The 22,249-nt window shown below is 32.3% G+C and overlaps 3 protein-coding genes and 1 pseudogene across 3 annotated transcripts; 1 reads left to right on the top strand and 3 right to left on the bottom strand.

The window, feature by feature from the left end:
- Nucleotides 1-1,750: 1,750 nt before the first annotated feature.
- On the bottom strand, nt 1,751-4,988 carry LOC123891387 (F-box/kelch-repeat protein At3g27150). The gene is made up of 2 exons (XM_045941248.1): nt 4,173-4,988; nt 1,751-3,412 (listed from the first exon to the last, which is right to left on the bottom strand). The coding sequence occupies exon 2, from the start codon at nt 3,304-3,306 to the stop codon at nt 2,077-2,079; it is 1,230 nt and encodes a 409-aa protein (XP_045797204.1). The 5' UTR covers nt 3,307-3,412; nt 4,173-4,988; the 3' UTR covers nt 1,751-2,076.
- A 5,304-nt stretch (nt 4,989-10,292) lies between these two features.
- Nucleotides 10,293-11,820, bottom strand: LOC123891386 (annotated as a pseudogene).
- Nucleotides 11,821-14,896: 3,076 nt separating this feature from the next.
- LOC123891385 (alkane hydroxylase MAH1-like) lies at nt 14,897-16,575 on the bottom strand. Its single transcript, XM_045941247.1, has one exon. It carries the CDS (start codon nt 16,541-16,543, stop codon nt 15,053-15,055), a length of 1,491 nt encoding a protein of 496 aa, XP_045797203.1. The 5' UTR covers nt 16,544-16,575; the 3' UTR covers nt 14,897-15,052.
- A 2,399-nt stretch (nt 16,576-18,974) lies between these two features.
- LOC123891384 (30S ribosomal protein S21, chloroplastic) lies at nt 18,975-21,223 on the top strand. Its single transcript, XM_045941246.1, has 2 exons — nt 18,975-19,469; nt 20,901-21,223. Exons 1-2 carry the CDS (start codon nt 19,024-19,026, stop codon nt 21,034-21,036), a joined length of 582 nt encoding a protein of 193 aa, XP_045797202.1. The 5' UTR covers nt 18,975-19,023; the 3' UTR covers nt 21,037-21,223.
- The last annotated feature ends 1,026 nt before the right edge of the window (nt 21,224-22,249 follow it).

The following is a 22,249-nucleotide window of genomic DNA, read 5'->3' as shown; positions in this document are numbered from 1 at the left end:
CCGTTTGATGCTATTAACACGGATGCTGTGAGTTTGTTCGCAGATTCATCCTTTTTGTTTTTAGCGATTTTGATTTGTATTGCATCGATGTACTCTTATCAATTTGAATGAATGAATATCTTTTATTTAGTCAAAAAAAAAGTATGAAAAAAATTAACAGTTTTTTTTTAATAGGTAGGTATAGTCATAAAATAAATAACTTAGGTATTCAAAAAAAAATAACATAGGTATTGCGAAAAAATAAATAAATAACATAGGTGCTAAAGCCAACAATAGTAATCAACATGAGGGCGTGAATTTAAAATAAATAAATTAGCAAGCTCATATGTTCCTTAAATAATATTGACTATATATTATATATTACTCGATCAGAAATTTAATATTAGCACATTAGCTCAATTGGCAACACGGTAAGTTTGATATTTTGATATATTTATTCAAGTTCAAACTGTCCGGTTCACCATGGATTATTCCGGTTTCCGGTTCAACCAGAGAGCCGGCCGGTTTCGCTGGTTTTCACTAGGTCCCTGGACCAACCCGTATATACTATCGGTTTTCGCTGGTTTTCACTGGGTCCCTGGACCAACCCGTGATTAATTTTCGTCCGAAATCTATGAGTAAACAAAGTTAATTCTTCTCCCTCAGATGATCTTTTTTATACGTAGGAGTAGGAGTAGGAGTAGGAGCATAAGAAGTTATTCCTTTTTTTGGACTTTAGCCCTCTTTTTCTACAAAAATAAAATAAAAGAAAAGAAATTATTCCTTTTAAAAGCATATGTACAAATACTCATGCAGTCAGAGAGATTAGCATGGTAATCCGATATTGATCAAATGGTTTAAAAAGGTAGACTTCAATTTTAATTTTAGATTTTATAATACTCATCCGATATCGATGACAGAAATCTTGTGAATACAAAAATATTGTGACTGACAGCATACAAATGTGATCTGTTTGGCAGAAATCTGAGTTGGTAAGATAGTTTTACAAATAGAATAGTTAGTTATAATTTGTTGTAGGTAGTTAGTTTGTTAATTAGATTGTTAGTTAGTTAGTTAATCAGAATAGTTAGTTAGAATAAGTTGTGGCAGGTGATGGAACCCATTATGCATAATGAAGAGCCTGAAGAGGGGTTTGTGATAGCAATGTTCAAACTATTGGAAGAGCATGGCTCAATTGACAATGTTACTTTGGATGATCTGCCAGAGACGGATTATGAAGTGTTGGGAGGATACATTACCAACTGCGTTTGATGTCACTCATTACCATCCGTGTTTGATGTCACCCGTCAAGCGAAAGAGGCTTACAGAACACATCCCAGACCCAGAGATGGTCTAACAGCGAGGAGCGCGAGGAGCTGTAAAATGCAATATAGATGCAGCCTGTTTTTATGATGATAATCTGAGATGAAAATGGCGGTCGGATCAGCATTCACCACAACTTAAAATGGTAGGCCATACATTAAAGAAGTCATGAGAGACCTTAAAATGGTTGCATACTTGCATAGCTCTCAATGTTTCATTAGGCGGCAAGTTAATCGAGTGATCCATGAGCTAGCTCGAGCAACTAGTTCATTTTCAAAAGCAACCTAAAAACAAATGATAACAAAGAACCTAAAAACATTTTGATAAACAAATGATAACCAAGAACCTAAAATCATTTTGGCATAAGGAAATTTAATCAAATGATCAAATTTGGTATTATTCCATAAAACATAATTTTAAATGATAACATAAATAACAAAATCAAAGGTATCAGAATAATTTATGAAAAATTAGCATTTGAGAGGCCAATTAAAGCTCATAATCTGAATTTTCTTCACCAACAACAGAAGTAACTTAGTTACCAATTTCACTCCCTTGCCATATTCATAGATGCAAAGGAACAAATTACACATCAAAACATATAACATTAGAAATAAAGATCAAATAACAAGAAGCACATAAGATTCATCTAAATACACCTCCACATTAAACTAAATAAACCTTCCAAGTTTTATTTTAAAGATTGGCTTCATCACGAAACTCTGACACAGACACGCCTTCGATCTGAAGTGTCAGTGCTTTACATTTTACCTTTCAAGAACTTCCCATCATAACAGCACAGTTCCTAATGAAATGATTAAGCTGAACACTTCCACAATCAATTTGCTTCCATTTCAATCTCTCACCTTCAGGATCAGGAGAACAAGTATAAATTGCCAAAGCACGCTCTTTATGCGAAACCGAAGGCGCACCAATAACAAGTAACTGATCACCGAGTGATTTAAATGCCACACCCCAACCACCTTGTTCATCGGCTCTAACCGGAACAACACCTAACTTCTTCCACTTATTCATCCCTTTAATGTAAACTTTCAACTCGTTAGAAGACGCGTCGAGTGTGTAAAGCTCATTATTAACAACAGCTATTAGAGGCGGAGACTGTGAAATCGAAAGTGAAACCGAAAGCGGAATATCTTTCAACATATCAGGAATCAAGTTCCATGTATTTGTCTTTTCGTCGAAAAACTCTCCGCAAGTTAAATCCTTTTTATTCTCGTCTTGTCCACCAATAACATAGAATCTCTTATCCATGTAACAACCAGAACAAAATTTTCTCTTTAGATTCATCTTTGGTAACGGTTTCCAAGTTTTGCTTTTCGAGTCATATTTCTCAGCAGTATCCAATACTTCGCTATAAGTGTTTGTTTCTAATCCACCGGCAACAAAAGCGAAATTACCAGAACTAGCCGAAGCAAATAGACACCTTGGATTGATCATGAATGGCCCTTTAAACCATTCATTAGTTTCCGAATCGTACCTCCAAATAACTGCTCCTTCGATTTCTTTGCCTGAAACCAATAACTGTGACCCTGCAGAGAATGACTCTTTATCACCAAATTCAAAGCTGTAATCTGATTGAATCCTCGGAAGCTTCCTGCTTGATTTGAAAGGCCAATCCATACCCCACCAATTGCTTTCCCCGCTAGCTAACATGAAAACCGACGGTTCTTTGAGTCCTAACTCCTTCCTTATTTTGTAGATTTCGCCGCTTTTCATTAGAGACAAGAATCTCTTGTTTAGAAAACATAGTTTCCAGTGTAATGATCTTGGAAATCTTGCCAAGATCGAAGTCTCTAGCTCGTCGCTGAGACTTAATACATAATCTGCATCCTGAGGTAAAGGTTCTTCTTCTTCTTTTGAAGAACCGTTGCCGTTGGAGGGTGGTAACAATTCAATAATTCTCATCTTTTGTGATGAAGAGTTATGGTAACTAATGCAAAAGTCACTACCAAAATTTGGAACTGGCAATGCTTTTTTAGTCATAATAGGTCATTCACAAATAAGACTTTTTCTATGTTCTCCAAAATCCTCTTTCTTTTTTGTTTTTGACTCAACTCCAAAATCCTCTTAACACTTCACAATCAATTCCCTGTAACATCATAAACAAAATTCAGACAAAAGTAGATGCATAAAAATACTATCATCAATTAAAGCGACGTCAATGTCCTCGAAAAGAATTGAACTTTGTCTGTTCAGATTACAAAACTAAACTCTTATCACTAAGCTGATGAACAAACACATGGATATAGACATAGAAATCTCACAAACAAGAATTAAAACCTAAAATATTTTTATAGGTTAACAAGTTACGGGGAACAGATCCTCTCCCGTGTAAATTTTCTCCAGTGGAATCTTAGCCCTTCATTCATACTACTCCTAATTGGCCAAACATAGTTGAAGGTGAGAATCATCACTGGACACTCTCCGGTGTAAAACTCATCGGAGAGGATCCTTTCCCACAAGTTACTGAGCCAGAGTCGCCCATTTGATGGGCAGCTGGCTCTAGGTAGGATAGATGTACACAGTCTTATCCCTTTGCGGGGATAAGGCTGTATCATTGATTTGAATAGGTTAATAAGTTGTAATCAATACAATTTCAATAAAATTAAACTGCAAAATAAAATAAAAATTATATATATTCAAAACAGAATCAGAGAGTTCTGTTTTTTTATTCCTGCATGATGAAAATTCTATGAAATAAGTCAACAACCAGACTCAAATAAATTTTCTAACATGAATAATAAGATATATAAGACACTGATTTATCAATAAAAAAAAATACAATAAATTTTTTATTCAATTTATTTTTATCTATCAATATATATTCAACAAGAAATGATTCATTATACCTATCTGAGAAAAATATGCTATGCTGCTTAACCGGATGAAAGAACTCCAAGCAAAGAAACCAAAAGCCATCACATCCTGAGACTTGATCACCATTCAAAAATCATAGAAATTAATTTTGATGAAAAAAACAAGATTTCAAGACAAGGGTTTTGTGTTCTTATATTATGTTATATTCATCATAAGAACAAAGAAAAAGGTTGCAAAGAAAAATATAGAAGAGAAACGCACATAAGGCAAAGCTTTCACATAATATATATAATAATTAAAAAAATCAAAAAGAAAGAGAAAAGGAAATTTTGCAAAAGAAGAAGCCAAGTCAAAGATGGTAGTAAATAGTGTAATAAGCGTTACAAAATATGTAATAATCAAAACATATACAAAAGAGACGTTGGTGTTGAATATCAAAACTATTTTTTTTTGTTGACCAAAGTTGAATATGAATTATGATAATTAAGGTTAGTGTTTTTTCTTCTTAGTTGAAAAAAATAAATAGAAACATCATAGGAAAAATGTGAATTAGTTGCAGAGAAAGAATGAGTGAGTGAAGTAGAGAAAGAGATCCAACATTGGAGACAACTACAATTTGCTGGAAAACATATGGTTAATTAATTAATTTAGTACTATATGCTAAGTTTTTTGTACATTATTAATATTAAAATATACACAACTCAAAAAAAATGAATAATTTAATTGGTATGCTTATCAAACCGCACCATTGTATTATTTAATTGTCCATTTGAGGGGAAAATAAAGGCAAAGAAGGACAACTGTTGATTCACACAGTGAGTGAGATGCTCATGATGCAACAGCAGTCCAATATGAAAGAAAAAAGAATGTTAAATAAATAGCATAAGGAAGGAGAAAGTGACACACATTGGTTAGGTTCTTCTCTTTCTTCTTTTTTACTTTATTGTTTAAGTTCTCCATGATGTGTTTTTTTTTTTTTTTTTAGTAGTAGTTCTCCCTCATCTTGGAAAACTGTTATTGCAAAAGATTAGAAAGGAAATAATTATAATGGTTCAAAAAAAAAAAGGAAATAATTAAAAAAAATTGAAGGGTAAGAAATATTATATCTTACATTTTGTTTTATAATGTGTTATAGGTATGAAGTTATTGATTTTTGTCAAATTTAATGGTAACACAAAGTGGATTAATATGATGCGGACTCAAGTGAACGTATCAAAATTGTTATCTTTTGCAGATAGGATAGTCCGGCTTATTTAAGGCTTGTTTGATGGACATGATAAGAGATGTGGTAGATATATCTATCATATCATGTTTCAATTAAATGATGACACATACACCCTCCGTCCCAAAATATAAGCAAAAAGTGGTCAACCAAAGTGGATGTATTTAGTTAAAAATTTAGTCCAAATACATTCATTTTGGTTGACCACTTTTTGCTTATATTTTGGGACGGAGTGTTTATTCTATTACTATCATATTTTATCCTTATCCAACGCCTTATTTCGTCACTTACACAAGTACCAACAAACCACCATGAAAATGGTCTTCCACCCTTCTGTTTTGCACTATGTACTCCTTGTTACTAAGATTCTTGAAGAACCAATCCCTGCAATTTAAGGAAAAGAAATTAGTAATATGATCGGAAGCTAATAACGTGATCCATATTTGGATCGCATAGATGCAATCCCTTGTGATATGGATGATTGTTTCCTCTCGACTTCCACAATTGTGACAAACCGGTGAAATCCACACCCACCATATGTTCCTACAATAGTTAGTAAGGAGAGACCCATGCACCGCTAACCACATAAATGTTTGAATTTTATGTGGACCCTTCCAATTCCATATACTAGACCAATCCCCTTTATTCGATTAACATTGCCCTGTTGCAAATCATAGAGGCTTCGAATTGTAAAATGACAAGTATTTGTGCCTCTTCATCCTACTAAACTTGGAGTTGAAATTGATTGGTAGTTGTCGGCATGAGAAGAGAACCATCGACCACCCATCTGTCCATCCATAAGTTTGTGTGATGACCATCCCATACTTGCATACAATATGTTGATGAAATTGATCCCAAATGTCCGCAAGAGCCTTCCATAAAGGGGAATCAAAAGGTTGAGATGTTATAACAAATCGTAAATCTTTGTTACGACCATATTTACTGTAAAGGAATTTACACCACAAATCATTAAGCATGCTAATCATATTCCAAAGCATCTTCATCAAGAAAGTGATGTTGGTGAGGTTTTATGATCCCCAGACCCCATCATTTTTAGGCAAACAATACACATCGCACTTAATTAATTATATGAGGTTTTTGAATCTACTCTGTGTCAGCCCAAAAAAATCACGTTGAATTCTTTCCATCTCGTCACACAAATTCTTCGAAATCTTGACATATTGAATATGATAATAAGGAATTGTGCTAAGCGCATTGATTTTGTAAGCGTAAGTCTGCCAGCTAAACTCAGGCATTGGTGCTTCCATCCACTAAGTTTGTCCTACATTACAATTATATGTTGGAATTTTTCTCTCATTGTTCTTTCGGGCGCAATATTCTCCCGCAAGTACTTTCCAGGACTATCAACATAATTGAAACCAGTATATGTTGTAAGATATCCTCTTTAGTTCACTAATCCACATTCTTGGAGAAATAGACTTGAGTCTTCTAATTATTGATCTTTTGACCGGATGCTTGGCAAAATTGACTAAACAACGCATAATACAAGGAGCTTGCTCAATTGAGGCCCCTGCAAAAAGAAGAAGACCATCAACAATAAAAAGATGAGTAATATGAGGGTCAGATCTACCTGCAGACATAGGTGATCAATAGCTAGCTTCCACCTAGTCTACAATAATATGAGACGGACGCTCCATACAAATAACAAATAAATAAGGAGACAAAGGGTTACCCTGAGGATTAATGCCTCTCGAGGAGAGAAAGTATTAATTTTGTATTCATTCCACAAAATTATAAAAGTATGAGCCAAAATGCAATATTTATGTACGATGTTTATGAACTTTGGAGGAAACTTACACTCCGCCAAACACTATTCAACAAAGTATCAGTTCATTCTATCATAGAGCTTTCCCATCATCAATTTTAATAGACATGAACATTTTTTTGTTCTTTCATCCTTTAAAATCAATTAATTTGATCCCTCCCTACTTATAAATTAATTTCAAATATATATATATATATATATATATATATATATATATATATATATATATAATTAGAGGCGGAAATATATAAAAAAAAAAATATAAATAAGACAGTATAAAACAATAAAACCACTATAAAAAAAAGTTTAAAATAATGCAAAATCAGAATATAGAACTTTGTCTTAAATTCCCAGAACGGGAAAGAATCGAGGGGGTACTAGTAGGTAGAACGATTAATAATTGAACAGTGCAATCAATCTCTCATTTAGCCAATAGCTTATACTAAAACCAGCCTTCAAAAAGAAACAACCTATAATTTGAGTTTTAAGGCACTTAAGTGATTATTAAATTAGTAAATTAAAAAAGAAAAGTAGAAAACAAAGGATTCTCTAGTTTACAAATTGCACAAGGGTAGCTACATGAAATATAATATATTTGTTTGATGAATTTTGGAATCTGACCATACCATTTTATTAACCAATAGTCTTATAGTTTGGTGCAATCTTATATTAGTAGTATTATTAAATTAAAAAGGTTCAAGAAAGTACGGTGCCCCATTAATTCATTGATTTAAGATTAATTTTTTTTTCTTCTCTAAAGTGGAATACAATTTCAAAGAAGAAAACCCAATAAACTGGTGTTTCATTAAAAAAATAATTGTTTCAATTGTGCTTTTCCTTTGGGATATGGAGTCAGCAATAGTAGTGTGAATATCTATAATATAGGGATTTGTTAGAATAGAACTGTGAAAGAGTAATCTAGCAAGATGCATGCATTTTAATAAGATGTAGGAGTATTTAAGAAATTTTTAGTTATGACTTATGACACTTGCTAACAAATTTAAAAATAAAATAAAATTGAGTGAATGTATTTTAGTAATCGTTTATAGAAGTTGCTTACATCCACTTATATATTTTTACAATGTAGTAAGAGATGATCGAACATAAGACCTCTTGCATACTACTCAAATTCCTCACTTATATTTTAGAATGACTGTTTTAACTACATATATGTAATATTTATTAATGTAAATAAATATTAAACAATTTTTTTTTGAATATTTGTTAGATTTTAAATGTGAGTGGTTAAGTACCACATCGACTATGTATGAAAATAATGTTGAATTTATAAGAGAGGTGACTCATTAACCAGAATCTGATACCAGTTGTTGGGAAAAATAGGTATATAGAAAATAAAAGAACACAATCACAACACAAGAATATAACGTAGAAACTTCAAAACTGAAGAAAAAACAACGGCCGTTGTCAAAACCGACAACCAGAGAATAAACACTATGTGAAAATTGTTACGACACATAGACTTCACTTTCAACCATCTGATGAGTCATGATCTCAATATACTCACACTCTCCAAAGTAAATATTTGAACTACAACTCAAATACTATAAAACAAGATCAAAAGAGAAAAAAACACAAATATAAACTTAAAATGTTTTCAGCTGCTACTATTTGTATGTTGAAACAAGGAACTTAAGGTCTTGATATATAACATTGACTTTCTCTAAGCAATGCGAGACTTCTCTAATATTATTTTCTTGACCTTTTCTTTTCTTCATTAGCAATGTGGGACTTACATTGCAATTAATCCCAACAAAAATAATTTAGTTTGTAAGAATATTGTAATAAAATTTTGGCAGCTAAAAAATAAACAAAGTTCTAAAGACTTATATGAAAAGAAGAAGAAAAGAAGTTGTTAAAGAAACGCACGCAGACATAATTGAATGCGCAAATGATTGGATTCATGATATGTTTGTTGGCTTAATTAGTAAAATAATTTCTTAAAAATATTTTTGGTTTTACATCGGTCCCTTAAAGAAAAAAATGTCTGAATAGGTTCCTTAAAGAAAAAAAGGTCCGAATATATAGGTCCTTTAAAGACATCTCCGTTAATCAGTTTGGTCCTATTCAGACATTTTTTTAGGGACCAAACTGATTAACGGAGATATCTATTCGGACATTTTTTTCTTTAAGGGACCTATTCAAACCTTTTTTTCTTTAAGGGACCAATCTAAAATTAAAAATGTCTTTAAGGGATTATTTTACGAATTAAGGCTACGTTGAATAGGACCAAACTGATTAACGGAGATATCTATTCGGACATTTTTTTCTTTAAGGGACTTATTCAGACCTTTTTTTCTTTAAGGGACCAATCTAAAATTAAATATGTCTTTAAGGGATTATTTTACGAATTAAGGCTACGTTTGTTTAATAAAATATAAGTCACCCAAATAGCTCTAAAAATATATATCATATAGATTGTTCATTTTGAGGAATAAAACCTAGGAATGGAAAAATATCTTCTAAACACTGTTATTGTTCTAAAGTCTTCAATTGTTAAGTTATTAGATTAGATTAGATTAGACTAGATTTATTTGTTCAAGAAATATAAAAGGAATTTCTTCTAAGACTAATTCTACCTTTTTCGTTTGATGCTGGATTATATCATGAAAGTTTAGAGTAATTAATGGCAGGGTTTGTGTTCCCCTTTCTAATGCCCATTTCTCACGGAGAGTTATATCATTCGATCCACTAAATGGTTTTTTGTACTATACATTAGCTTTAGCTTCATTTGTAAAAAAAGAATTGTTTCTCGTGATTTATCGCATCTTTTGTTAAGGAAATTAGACCTAAAAGAATTCATAACTTTACATTGAATTTTATAAACTAATGTGATTGGAACTGATACTTCTTTCATGTCATAACCATGAAGGTTAACATTGAGGAATAAAGCATCACCGAATATTTTTGCCATTCAAAATTAAATTTAGTTTGAAAAGATTATATTTTTGTCATCCAAGATTAAATTCAACCGTTCATAGAAGTGAATCATAAAAACGATTGTATCTTAATATTTTTACCATGAAAAACACAAAGTACAAGTCAAAATTCAAATTTAAATAAACACTACACTACATGTAGCTTTTGAACATAGTTCAATTATTTTTATAAGATCTCCCTTAATCATCAAATGCTTCTTTTTTTCACCATAACTTTCAAGCCATGTTTCATGTGTAGGACTACAGAAACACATGGGATTATGGGATTACAGTCCACAACCTTAATATGATAATTCAACAATATTGATGCAACAATAATTTTCATCTCAATGAAGCTTAAATCCTTACCCAAACAAGTCCTTGGTCCGGCATTAAAAGCAATGAACTTATAAGATGGTACATGAATTATCCCTCCTTTCTTTGAAATCCACCTCTCTGGCTTGAATTCCAAGCAATCTTCTCCCCAAATTTCTTCCACTCTTCCAACTGAATACAAAGAATATATTATCATTGTATTTGACTTAATCTTATGTCCACTAGGAAGTACATCAGATTTCAATGAAGATTTAAGATCAAAAGGAACTGGTGGATAAAGTCTTAAGGCTTCACATAAAGCTCCATGTAGATAAACCAAATTTTTAAGACCTTCCATTCCCAAATCTTTCCAATTACCTTCGCTAGATGGTAAATTTTCTTTAATTTCTTCGAGAATCTTAGCTTCGATAAAAGGGTGTGTTGCCACCAACCAGAAAAACCAAGTGAGGCACGAACTAATAGTGTCTCTCCCGGCTGCAAGTAAATTAACTGTTGTGTCTCTCATAAACTTATCATCTATTGAAATTTTTCCGTCTCCGGTTTCATTCATAAGGGCACTTAGCAAGTTAAATTGTTGTTGTTGGCCTTGTATTTTTCTTTTAGATTTTATTTCTCCATACAACATTTGATCAAGATTTTTTTCATTCTCCATAAATTTTTTCTCTACACCAATTTTAAGCCATTTTTGTAGCTTCCATAAGAATTTAGGTTTGAAACGTCTATAAAATATTGCCTCCTCTGCTTGAGAAAAGGCTTTCTCGCATACAACTTCAGGGAGTTCAATAGAAAGACAATTCGGATCAAATCCTAATACTATAGAACATATGTTGTCGAAGGTTAACCGATGAAAAACATCTTGCAAATCAATTTGTAAACCTTGTTTACAAGCATGTTCAAGAAAAACAAGAAGATAACTATCAACTTTTTTCGCAACAGTTTTGTAAATAAATACCTTAAAATTTTCTTGCTTAAAGATTGAATGAAGTAGTGTTCTATTGTACTTCCATTTGTGGGAATCAGACCTAAAAATCCCTTCTCCTAGAATTTCAAAAATCTCTCTGTATTTGTCTCCTTTTCCATAGTTTTCAAATTTTGTGCTTGTGATGTGTTGCACGTTCATCGGATCGCTTGTATAAACAATCTTCAAGTTTGTTAACCATGGTCCTTCAAAAATGAAAGTTCCATTGTTTTGTTTCAAAATTGAGTTTATATATACTCATAGTTATTAGACATGTTATGCATAAGAGCAGGTAACATTCCAATCACTGGCCATTTTGTCATGGGTGTGTTTCTATTGATCCTCCAATAGTAGATTACAATGAAAATAAGAACTCCTAAAAGGATTTCTCCAATGCAAAAAAGAGCCATTATTTTGAGTGATTGTTCAATATGTGATTTAAAATGGTTTGGTTAGGTGATATTGAACGGTTGATTCATACACTATTTATAAGACTCTTTTTTTTTCTATCGCTCGAGTATTTAGAGTTCCTTGCAAGCAAAGGCATGCAATTTAATGCATATGCTATAAGTTCAAATGGATCATTAAGAAGGTTCATGACTTAGATTGCTTTTTGGGGTAAAATGTATCATCAAGAATGTCTACACTTATTATTCAAAAAAAGAAAAAGAATGTCTACACTTAGATTGGTGATTTCAATTACACATTGGAATTGGATGTTTTCCGCTAAAGATGTCCTCGCAAAAAATAGTTATTAATTAAAATGATAATAGAAAGTTGTATTGTTATCAACACTAATGCACGAAATTTCATCAGAACTCTGCGATTAAACATGTTTGGACGAGAATAGTAATAGAATGGGTGGCCTCCAGAAAAAATTCTTGTGTTACACCTCTTTAACTTGACAAAAAAAATGATAGAATCATAATATTTAAGAAATTATTTTGGTTTTTTTTTTTGGTAAAGTAATCTAGTGGCTAGAAATTCTACTCTTAAAGTGGATAAGTGAGATGACCAAGGTTCAAACTCCGGCACCCTCAATGTCCCTACTAATTAATCTAAGCTCATGGGTGTTCGCCTAAGGTGTCCTCAATAAATTCAGTCTTTTTATGGAGTTCAGATATGCCAAAAAATTTATAATTCAGGCCTAATAATTTTTTCTCTATAAAAAAAAAATAAAAATAATTTCTTAATAATAAAATGTAAGAAAAAATAACAAAAAGTTATATTTTATAAAAATAAAAAAACTAATGCTTTTTGGTCAGAAACCTGAATATTTCTCAATTATATATGTATTAAAATCAAAATATAGTACTTTTAGAAAATATAATAACTAAAAACACTATTATACTATAATATATTAAAAAGATAAACTCTACAAGTTTATGAGTCGATTTTACTTTTCGATATCTCCTACACATAATCAATTGACGTAAAAACTTGACTCTAACAACACTGCAAAGAGATCTTCACACGGCAAGCGGAATTTAAAACCTCCCCGTATTTTTATACCAATAAGAAATCCATATCCATATTTAAGGTGAGTGGAACAATTATTATTAAAAATTTAGTTACCTTTCAACTGAATTCCTGATTACTAGAATCCTTCCCTTAAAACCACATGGTTGACAAAAACAAACAAAAAAGTTCAAACCAAATTGATCAAATAAAATCTAGCTACAATTAAGACTGGGGAAAGTTACTTCTGGTGCCCCGGAAGTCATTGTCACCCCCTGAAAATCCCATTTTACCCCTCTCGCTACTTAGAAAGCAAGTGTGTAAATAGCAAAAATGGGGGGGGGGGGGGGGGGGAGAGTTCCTTTTCTAGAATGCGAACTGCAGCTGAGTTCGCTTCCTAGATAGCAAACTGCAGCTGAGTTCGCTTTCTAGATAGCAATCTGCAGTCAGTTCGCTTTCTAGAATGCGAACTACAGCTGAGTTCGCTTTCTAGATAGCAAACTGCAGCTGAGTTCGCTTTCTTGAATGCGAACTCCTTTTTTTCATGATTTTTTTCATTCTACGGGGTGGATTTGAGCTAAAAATTTGACACTCGCTACTTAGAGTGCAAAAAAGTGCTCGCATCCTAGAAAGCGAGAGGGTTGATTTGGTAATTTTAGGGGGTGACCGAGTATATTCAGGGGATGCGAAAAGTTTAAATCTAAGACTTAAAATATGGTTGGGCCATTAAGGGACCATTAGTGAATTTCTATCCCCACCTACTTAAAAAATGGTTGGGCATTAAGGGACCATTAGTAAATTTCTACCCCCACCTTCTCTCAATTTATTTTGTAAAATTTACCCCTTCTAAATTTTAGAGACCAAATTGCAACAAATTAATTCTATACATTTGGATTTTAGAATGGTTTGAATCCCTTGTGGCAAAATAAATTTCCAGAATTTTTAAATATCCAGATTTTAAAATTCAAACATGTGTAAAAAGTTGAGAAGGGCATTTTATAAGTTAAGTTTTAAAGTTCAAATATATAAAAAATTCATATGCTTAATCGTCCTAAAAGTACATTTAAAAAAATTTCCTTTTTAAATAACGTGCTTGTCAATATAAAATTCCAAAGACTATAATCCAAGAAGAAGAAGAAAAAATATCCAAATTTTAAAATCAAACGTTCAGTAAATAGATATATATTTTTAGATTTGAGAGCTTCTCTTGGTACCCTTATACTTTTCACACGTCCTTCTCATTTCTAATTTTAACTTTCCGTTATTTATTAGTGGATGTTATAAAAATGAGAAGAAGAAAAACACCTCATAACATGAAATTTTCAAGATTTTACACATCCGTTATTTAAGTAGTTGATTGAGTCTGCTACTTAAGTAGCTGGCACTATAAAAATGAAAAATTTGAGGGAAAAAAATCCCTAATATGAAATTTTCAAAACTTTACATGTCCGCTACTCAAGTAATGGAAGAAATATTTTGATAATTTCAAGGGCTCAGGGGCACCAAAAGAAATTCTATTCAGATTTTAGACGGCCCAAAAATAAAGTGCAAATTTAACATTATTATTTTTATTTATTAATGTAAATTATCTTTATATAACTATATGATAAAATAAAATCTAAAAATATTCGACAATCAATCTTATCATTTTGATTCATCATCAATGGCTCTCTCATCAACCTTCTCCAACTTCTTCCCATTCCTCTCACCACCATCAAAGTCACCACCACCACCTCAACTCCCTCTTCTCCACCACCACAACAACCACCGCAACAAATTTATACCACTTGTTCTAAGACGCAGTGAAACCTCTTTTGTTACATCTTCTTCATCACAACAACGAGAACAAGATGACCTGGATTTGTCGACGCATCTTGTGTTAAGGAAATTAGACCTAAAAGAATTCATAACTTTACATTGGATTGTATAAACTAATGTGGTTGGAACTAATCTTTCTTTCATGTCGTAACCATGAAATTTAACAATGAGAAAAAAGAAATCCAATATATTTTTGTCATCAAAATTTACAATTAAGTATGGAAAACAATTAACCATGAATCACGAAAACGACCGTATCTTATATCTCTTAATTAAGTAGAGGAGTTATTACCATGAAAAATACAAATTACAAGTCAAAAGTCAAATTTAAATAAACACTACACTACAAGTAGCTTCTGAACATAGTTCAGTTATTTTTATAAGATCTCCCTTAATCATCAAATGCTTCTTTTATTCACCATAACTTTCAAGCCATGTTTCATGTGTAAGACTTCAGAAACACAAGGAATTATGGGATGACATTCCACCACCTTAATATGATAATTCAACAATATTATTGCAGCAATAATTTTCATCTCAATGAAGCTTAATTCCTTACCCAAACAAGTCCTTGGTCCGGCATTAAAAGCAATGAACTTATAAGATGGTACATGAATTATCCCTCCTTTCTTTGAAATCCACCTCTCTGGCTTGAATTCCAAGCAATCTTCTCCCCAAATTTCTTCCACTCTTCCAACTGAATACAAAGAATATATTATCATTGTATTTGACTTAATCTTATGTCCACTAGGAAGTACATCAGGTTTCAATGAAGATTGAAGCTCATAAGGCACTGGTGGATAAAGCCTTAAGGCTTCACATAAAGCTCCATGTAGATAAATCAACTTTGTAAGACCTTCCATTCCTAAATCTTTCCAATTACCATCTCTTGATGGTAAATTTTCTTTAATCTCTTCAAGAATCTTAGCTTCGATAAAAGGGTGGGTTGCCACCAACCAGAAAAACCAAGTGAGGCACGAACTAATAGTGTCTCTCCCCGCTCCAAGTAAATTAATTGTCGTGTCTCTCAGAAACATATCATCTATCGAATTTTTTCCGTCTCCAGTTTCTTTCATAAGGGCACTTAGCAAGTTAAATTGTTGTTGGTATTGTATTTTTCTTTTAGATTTTATTGATGCATACAACATTTGTTCAAGAATTTTTTCATTCTTTGTAATATTTTTCTCTACACCAATTTTAAGCCATTTTTGTAGCTTCCATAAGAATTTAGGCTTGAAAATTCTATAAAATATTGCCTCCTCATATTGAGAAAAGGCTCTCTCATATTCAACTTCAGGGAGTTCAATAGAAAGACAATTCGGATCAAATCCTAATACTATAGAACATATGTTGTCGAAGGTTAACCGATGAAAAACATCTTGCAAATCAATTTGTAAACCTTGTTTACAAGCATGATCAAGAAAAACAAGAAGAGAACTATCAACTTTTTTCGCAACAGTTTTGTAAATAAATACCTTAAAATTTTCTTGCTTAAAGATTGAATGAAGTAGTGTTCTATTGTACTTCCATTTGTGGAAATCAGACCTAAAAATTCCTTCTCCAAGAAATTCAAAAATCTCTCTGAATTTGTCTCCTTTCCCATAGTTTTCAAATTTTGTGATTGTAATGTGTTGCACGTTCATCGGATCGCTTGTATAAACAATCTTCAAGTTTGTTAACCATGGTCCTTCAAAAATGAAAGTTCCATTGTTTTGTTTCAAAATTGAGTTTATATACTCATAGTTATTAGACATGTTATGCATAAGAGCAGGTAACATTCCAAGCACCGGCCATTTTGTCATGGGTGTGTTTCTATTGATCCTCCAATAGTAGATTACAATGAAAATAAGAACTCCTAAAAGGATTTCTCCAATGCTTAAAATTGTCATTATTTTGAGTGATTGTTCAATATGTGATTTAAAATGGTTTGATTCGGTGATATTGAACGGTTGGTTCATAAGCTATTTATATAAGACTTTCTTTTCTATCGCTCGAGTATTTGGAGTTACTTGCAAGCAAAGGCAAACAATTTAATGCATACGCCATCGGGTCAAATGGATCATCAAGAAGGTCCATGGCTTAAATTGCTTTTTGGGGTCAAATGTATCATCAAGAAGGTTTAGACTTAGATTGGTGATTTCAATTACACTTTGGATGTTTCCCGCTAAGGGTGTCCTCACAAAAAATAATAATATTAATTAAAATGATAATATATAAGTGTATTCATGTCAGTACTAATGCACAAAATTTCATCAGAATTTCGCAGTTAAGAGTGATTGGCGTGGGAGTAGTACTAGAATGAGTGGTCTCATGGAAAAGCTCTTGTGTTACACCACTTTAACATGGAAAAAGAAAATAACGATAGGTAGATTCATAATATTTAAGAATTTATTTTTCTTTTATTTTCTTCATATATCTTTTCTATCCGTGATATTTACTCATCTTAGAATTCATTCATTGTAATAAAATGGATGATCAAGAAGGACCATGAACTAGGTTAGTGACTAAGGTTTACTACACTTAGAATGGGTGTTTGCCTAAGGTGTCCTCAATAAATTCATAGTCTTTTAAGACTTTGTTTGCATTATATACACGTTGGAAATGTAAGAAAGATAATAACAAAAAAGTGAGGCATAAAGAGAATATTAAAATGAGGCATAATAAAAAAAATACTTTTATCTAATTATAAAATGTAAGAAATAATAATAAAAAGTTATATTTTTAAAATATAAAATAAACTAAAGTTTTTTTGTTTGTAAGAATCTTAAATATTTCTCAATTATATATGTATTAAAATCAAAATATATTACTTTTAGAAAATATAATAACTAAAAACACAGTTATTCTATAATATATAAAAAAGATAAACTCTACAAGTTTAGAAGTCGATTTTACTTTTCGATTTCTCTAGACAAAATGAATTAACGTAAAAACTCAATTCTATATATGTTTTTTTGTTTACGGAGAACCGAGAATCATCCACCTAAAACAAAATCCAGCTACAATTAAGACTTAAAAAATAGTTGGACCATTAAGGGATCATTAGTGAATTTCTACACCCACCTGCTCTCAAATTTATTTATTTTGCAACATTTACCGCTTCTAAAATTTAGAAACAATTAAAATTGCAACAAATTAATTTTATGCATTGGAATTTTAAAATCCAAGCATCCCATATAGGAGGTCTGTTACCTCAAAAAAATATACGAGGTCTGAATCCCTCGTGACAAAATAAAATTTCAGAATTTTTAAACATCTAAATTTTAAAATTCAAACATGTGTAAAAGTTTTGAGAAGGGCATTTTACACGTTCGATTTTAAAATTCAGATATGTAAAATATTCATATGCTTATCGTCCTAAAAAGTGCACTTCACACCCCCAAATTTTAAAATCTTAAATAGATAAGTGAAAATTCAAAAAAAAAGTAACTGAAATTTTAGGGGTATCAAAAGAAATTCTCGTAAATGGGTATTTTCAGATGAAAATTTCTCTTCCGACCCCCCACGATTCTTTTATACCTCATAAAATCTCATTTTGCCCTTCAAAATTCGAAAAAATTGGAACACAAAATTTTGGTTTTTACGAACCGAAAAAATTGGAACACAAAAGTTTTCGGTTTATGTTAACCGAAATTATTATCTTCATTATTGTTGCATTAAGTCTCTTCATTATTATCTTTACACGTATTTGTTGTTCTCTCACCACACTCTCCCTAGTTTCCTTTCTCCATTCTTCCAATCCATCTCTTATAAGAGTTTTGTCACTAAAAATTTCCAATTAAGTTTTCTATTTGTTGAGACCTGCATCGATTTCTCGTTGGTTGTTGCTACTGCCATGGAATTGAAAGGTTGCAATGTAGGAAATTTGAGACAAAATTTGAGATTTTTAACCATGCAATTGTTGCATATGAAGAAACCGGAAGAACAAAAGAAAACCAAATGGGATGAATCTCATGAAAAACGTGAAAGAAACAAGTAAGAGAAAGAGGGAGACTGCTAAACTCATAGATGCAGCAAAAAGTGGGACCAATTTAAACAAAAAAAAAAATCGGTTTCTATTAACCAAAATTTTTAAACGATGGAAAAAAATTGGTTCGTAAAAACCGAAATAACTTGCAGTAGCAAAAAGTCAGTTAGGGTGGTATAAAAGAAACATGGACGGTCGGAATAGAAATTTTCTTTTCAGAGTTTAGACAGCCCAAAATATAAACCCACAAACTCAGCAATTTATACAGCCCAAAAATAAAGTTCAACTTTCAAATTATTATTTTTATTTATTTTTGTAAATTATTAATATTATTACTATATGATAAAATAAAATCTAAAAAAATTCTACAATCAATCTTATCATTTTGATTCATCATCATCAATGATGGCTCTCTCAACTTCCTTCTCCAACCTCTTCCCTTTCCTCTCACCACCATCAAAGTCACCACAACCACCTCAACTCCCTCTTCTCCACCACCACAACAACCACCGCAACAAATTCATACCACTTGTTCTAAGCCGAAGTGAAACCTCTTCTTCTGTTACATCTTCTTCATCACAACAACGAGAACAAGATAACCTGGATCTTAGTTTCGATTCACTTTCAGGTACAGACTCCATGTTCTATGCATCTCCTTACAATGTTCAAGTTGTTATTGAAGATGATGAGGTTGATGAGAGAGTTGTTGGTAGGTTTAGAAGAGATGTTCTTAGAGCTGGTGTTATTCAAGAGTTTAAGAGAAGAAGATATTTTGAGGATAAACAAGAAGAGAAGAAACGTAGGATTCAAGATGCTGCTAAGCGTAATCGTAGAGCTAGATTCCCTAGGTATGTATGTATGTATGTTGTGCAAATTTCATCTTTTTCTGTTAACCCTCAAATTTCTAGGGGAAGTGAGTTTTAGTAATTCGGAGTTCGGCCGCTAGCTAAGTAAAGTCTGACCAATAAATTATTCCACTCAAAAATCAAACTCAAGAAATTAAATAGTGAATTAAGTTTTATTTTTTTGGTAAGTAGTCCAGCAGCTAGAAATTCTCCCTTAAAGGCGGATACCAACTGAGATAAGCTCATGGGGACATTAAGTTTTTGATTTTATTACTAGGTTAATATGATACAACCAAAATTAAATAGTGAATATTGAACTTTAATTACTAGCTATTAAGCATGGAAACAAACACCGGACACACACAGACATTGGCATGTTGACACTGATAATAATTTGAGAAAATGATATAATTCAATGTAATCATATGTGTCGGTGCTAGACATCACACATCGAATATGAGTAGTGTATGTGCTTCGTAGATAACTACAAATTTGGACACCTGAATATCGTGGTTAATTAGGCTCAAACTTATCGTGGTTAATTAACCATTTATCCGTGCTTCATAGATAAATGATTAATAAGTTGTGATAATTGATATATTTATTAACCAAATTCATCACTTCAGAAACCATGTGTTAATTGAGTTAATCATTTATGAAGTTGTTGAACTTCATAGGGGTTCTAAATTGAAGTTCAAATAACATTTCTGTTTTTTTATTTTGGCAAACTAATGTATTTCTTGCACGCAACTGCGGAGACTTAGGCCTCGTTTACTTTGCAAAAACATATTCTGTTTTCCTTTTTTAAAATGTGTTTATTTTGACTTGCTGTAATAAGATGTGTGATTTTAAAAATGAGCTACTGTGATGGAGAGAAGATGATATGCTATAGTTAGACATGATGCATTTTTGAAAATAATGAAAACAATCTTTTGACATTTTCATTGTTTCCAAAAAAATGCAAACAATTGCTTACTTCGAGAGTCTAGTATCTCCTTGTTAAGCAAGTAAAGTTAACACAAATTTTAAGAAATGAAAATAGAAAATGTTCTCACAAAGTAAACAAAGCCTAATGTTCTAGTGTTTTAATTTATGACTAGGGAGTGTAGATTTAGGAGGGGGTCAGAGTTTAGAATATTGGGGTTATCAAGAAGATTAAATTGTACATAAATTATGCAGTTGAGGGTCAGAGTTTTGAATAGTGGTTGCGTCGTGATCCTTGATATTGTAGAGAATCACAGTGAAATGTGGCATCAACTGCAGCTGTGTTGCGGTTTCGGCAACACCAAAAACCGTTTTGTTGCAGCTCAGATTGTGGTCGTGGACCTTTATTTAAAACCGTTATTGGAATGTTATGACATGGCCATGCTCCCCCCACTCTTCCTTTCTTCTGACTAAGATAATTTATACATGTCTGTCTTGCATGATTTTCAGGCGCCCTATGGATGGGAACTCTCAGAGAGGACCGTTCAACAACAACTACTGGCAGGATGATCCAAAACCTGAGAAGGAAGAGGAGGATGATGATGATACCTGGGATCTACCTGAAGAGGATGTGCAACAATTTTGACATCAGAATTAATTCCCCATATCTGTATGATTCTTCGCATTTTACTGTGAGAGGCTTTGTCTGCATGTAGATTCTATTATGTGAAACTTAAATCAGTTCCTTGGACCCAATTATTGTATTGTTCAATATACATTTACTTTGATTATGATATGTATATTAATACAATATGTTCATTTGTGCATTGAAACTTTGATCTCCCCTTGATTCTCTAAAATCTTATTGCAGTACTTTTTCCCCTCCCCTATGATAGTGAATTTTGCAATCATGTAAGAGTTATAAATCAAGGATCATAGGTATAAATTGCGTCTATTGTTACACTGTGAACCTTTATATTGCAGGCAAATGCTAGAAAACGTGGCCTCAAAATCCTTATTTTGTAGCCGCAATTGCGGGTGCGAGAAAATTAGTCTTCATTGTAAAATGAAACATCCTCAGTGTAGAGGATCCCCAAAATGAGAGTTGATATCTTCTTTATATCATCTGCAATCTCAAAGATGATGGAAAATAGGAAAACGAGTTTTTATTGCTTTTTTTGTTTGGACTTTCGAGTATTTCCCATAAGGCGACACCAAAAAGTGTAAATTCTGTTTATTGCTGTAGTGATTAACTTCTCAGCCGTCTTTTAGTTACTAGTTACTACTTTTTCAACCTTTTCAGCTGAAGATGCATTTAAGTTCATAGAACTGTCTCAATTGATCATACTATCATTCAACACTAAATATTGGGAACATTTATGTTTCTTCACCTTTGTAGTTACTGAAATCCTTGACCTCATTAGATTGGAATTTGGAACTAGACTGAATGATATAAGTGAAAGATGGTCGACGCCATTCAAGCTAGGATTAAGTGTGTTGTTAATGGTATTGTTAAATAGCAGAATGGTGTTGTGGATTTTTTGAAAACCGCCAAAGGCAATTTGTGAAGGAATGCTCACCATGCTGGCTGGCACCTGAGACTGCAATGGTTTGTTTCTATGGCGGATTTTTTGCCTTCCACCTCATTCTAGCCATTCGCTATAGACAACACTGGTTGTTATTACCTATTAGCATGTAGGTTATCTTATCTGTGACCGGAATTTATTTTTTTTTTTGAACGATGAAAATTTTAGGTTAGGAGAGACACTACTGTATAAGGTTAGGGAGAACCACCAACCACATTGAGGATTTACAAAGGAATTTATGTATAACACATCGACTGCAATTGGTTGGCAGAT

The sequence above is a fragment of the Trifolium pratense genome, linkage group LG6 (genome assembly GCF_020283565.1).
Source record: "Trifolium pratense cultivar HEN17-A07 linkage group LG6, ARS_RC_1.1, whole genome shotgun sequence".
Lineage (NCBI taxonomy): Eukaryota > Viridiplantae > Streptophyta > Magnoliopsida > Fabales > Fabaceae > Trifolium > Trifolium pratense.
Note: the sequence above shows the minus strand (reverse complement) of the source record. Positions and strands in the feature narration are given on the sequence as shown.

What these genes read in the sequence shown, in the direction of transcription:
- LOC123891387 (XM_045941248.1), bottom strand. Translation starts at nt 3,306, where the DNA reads ATGACTAAAAAAGCATTGCCAGTTCCAAATTTTGGTAGTGACTTTTGC.
- LOC123891385 (XM_045941247.1), bottom strand. Translation starts at nt 16,543, where the DNA reads ATGACAATTTTAAGCATTGGAGAAATCCTTTTAGGAGTTCTTATTTTC.
- LOC123891384 (XM_045941246.1), top strand. Translation starts at nt 19,024, where the DNA reads ATGATGGCTCTCTCAACTTCCTTCTCCAACCTCTTCCCTTTCCTCTCA. An exon ending in CGTAGAGCTAGATTCCCTAG is followed by an intron (nt 19,470 to 20,900) that starts GTATGTATGTAT and finishes CATGATTTTCAG; the next exon opens with GCGCCCTATGGATGGGAACT.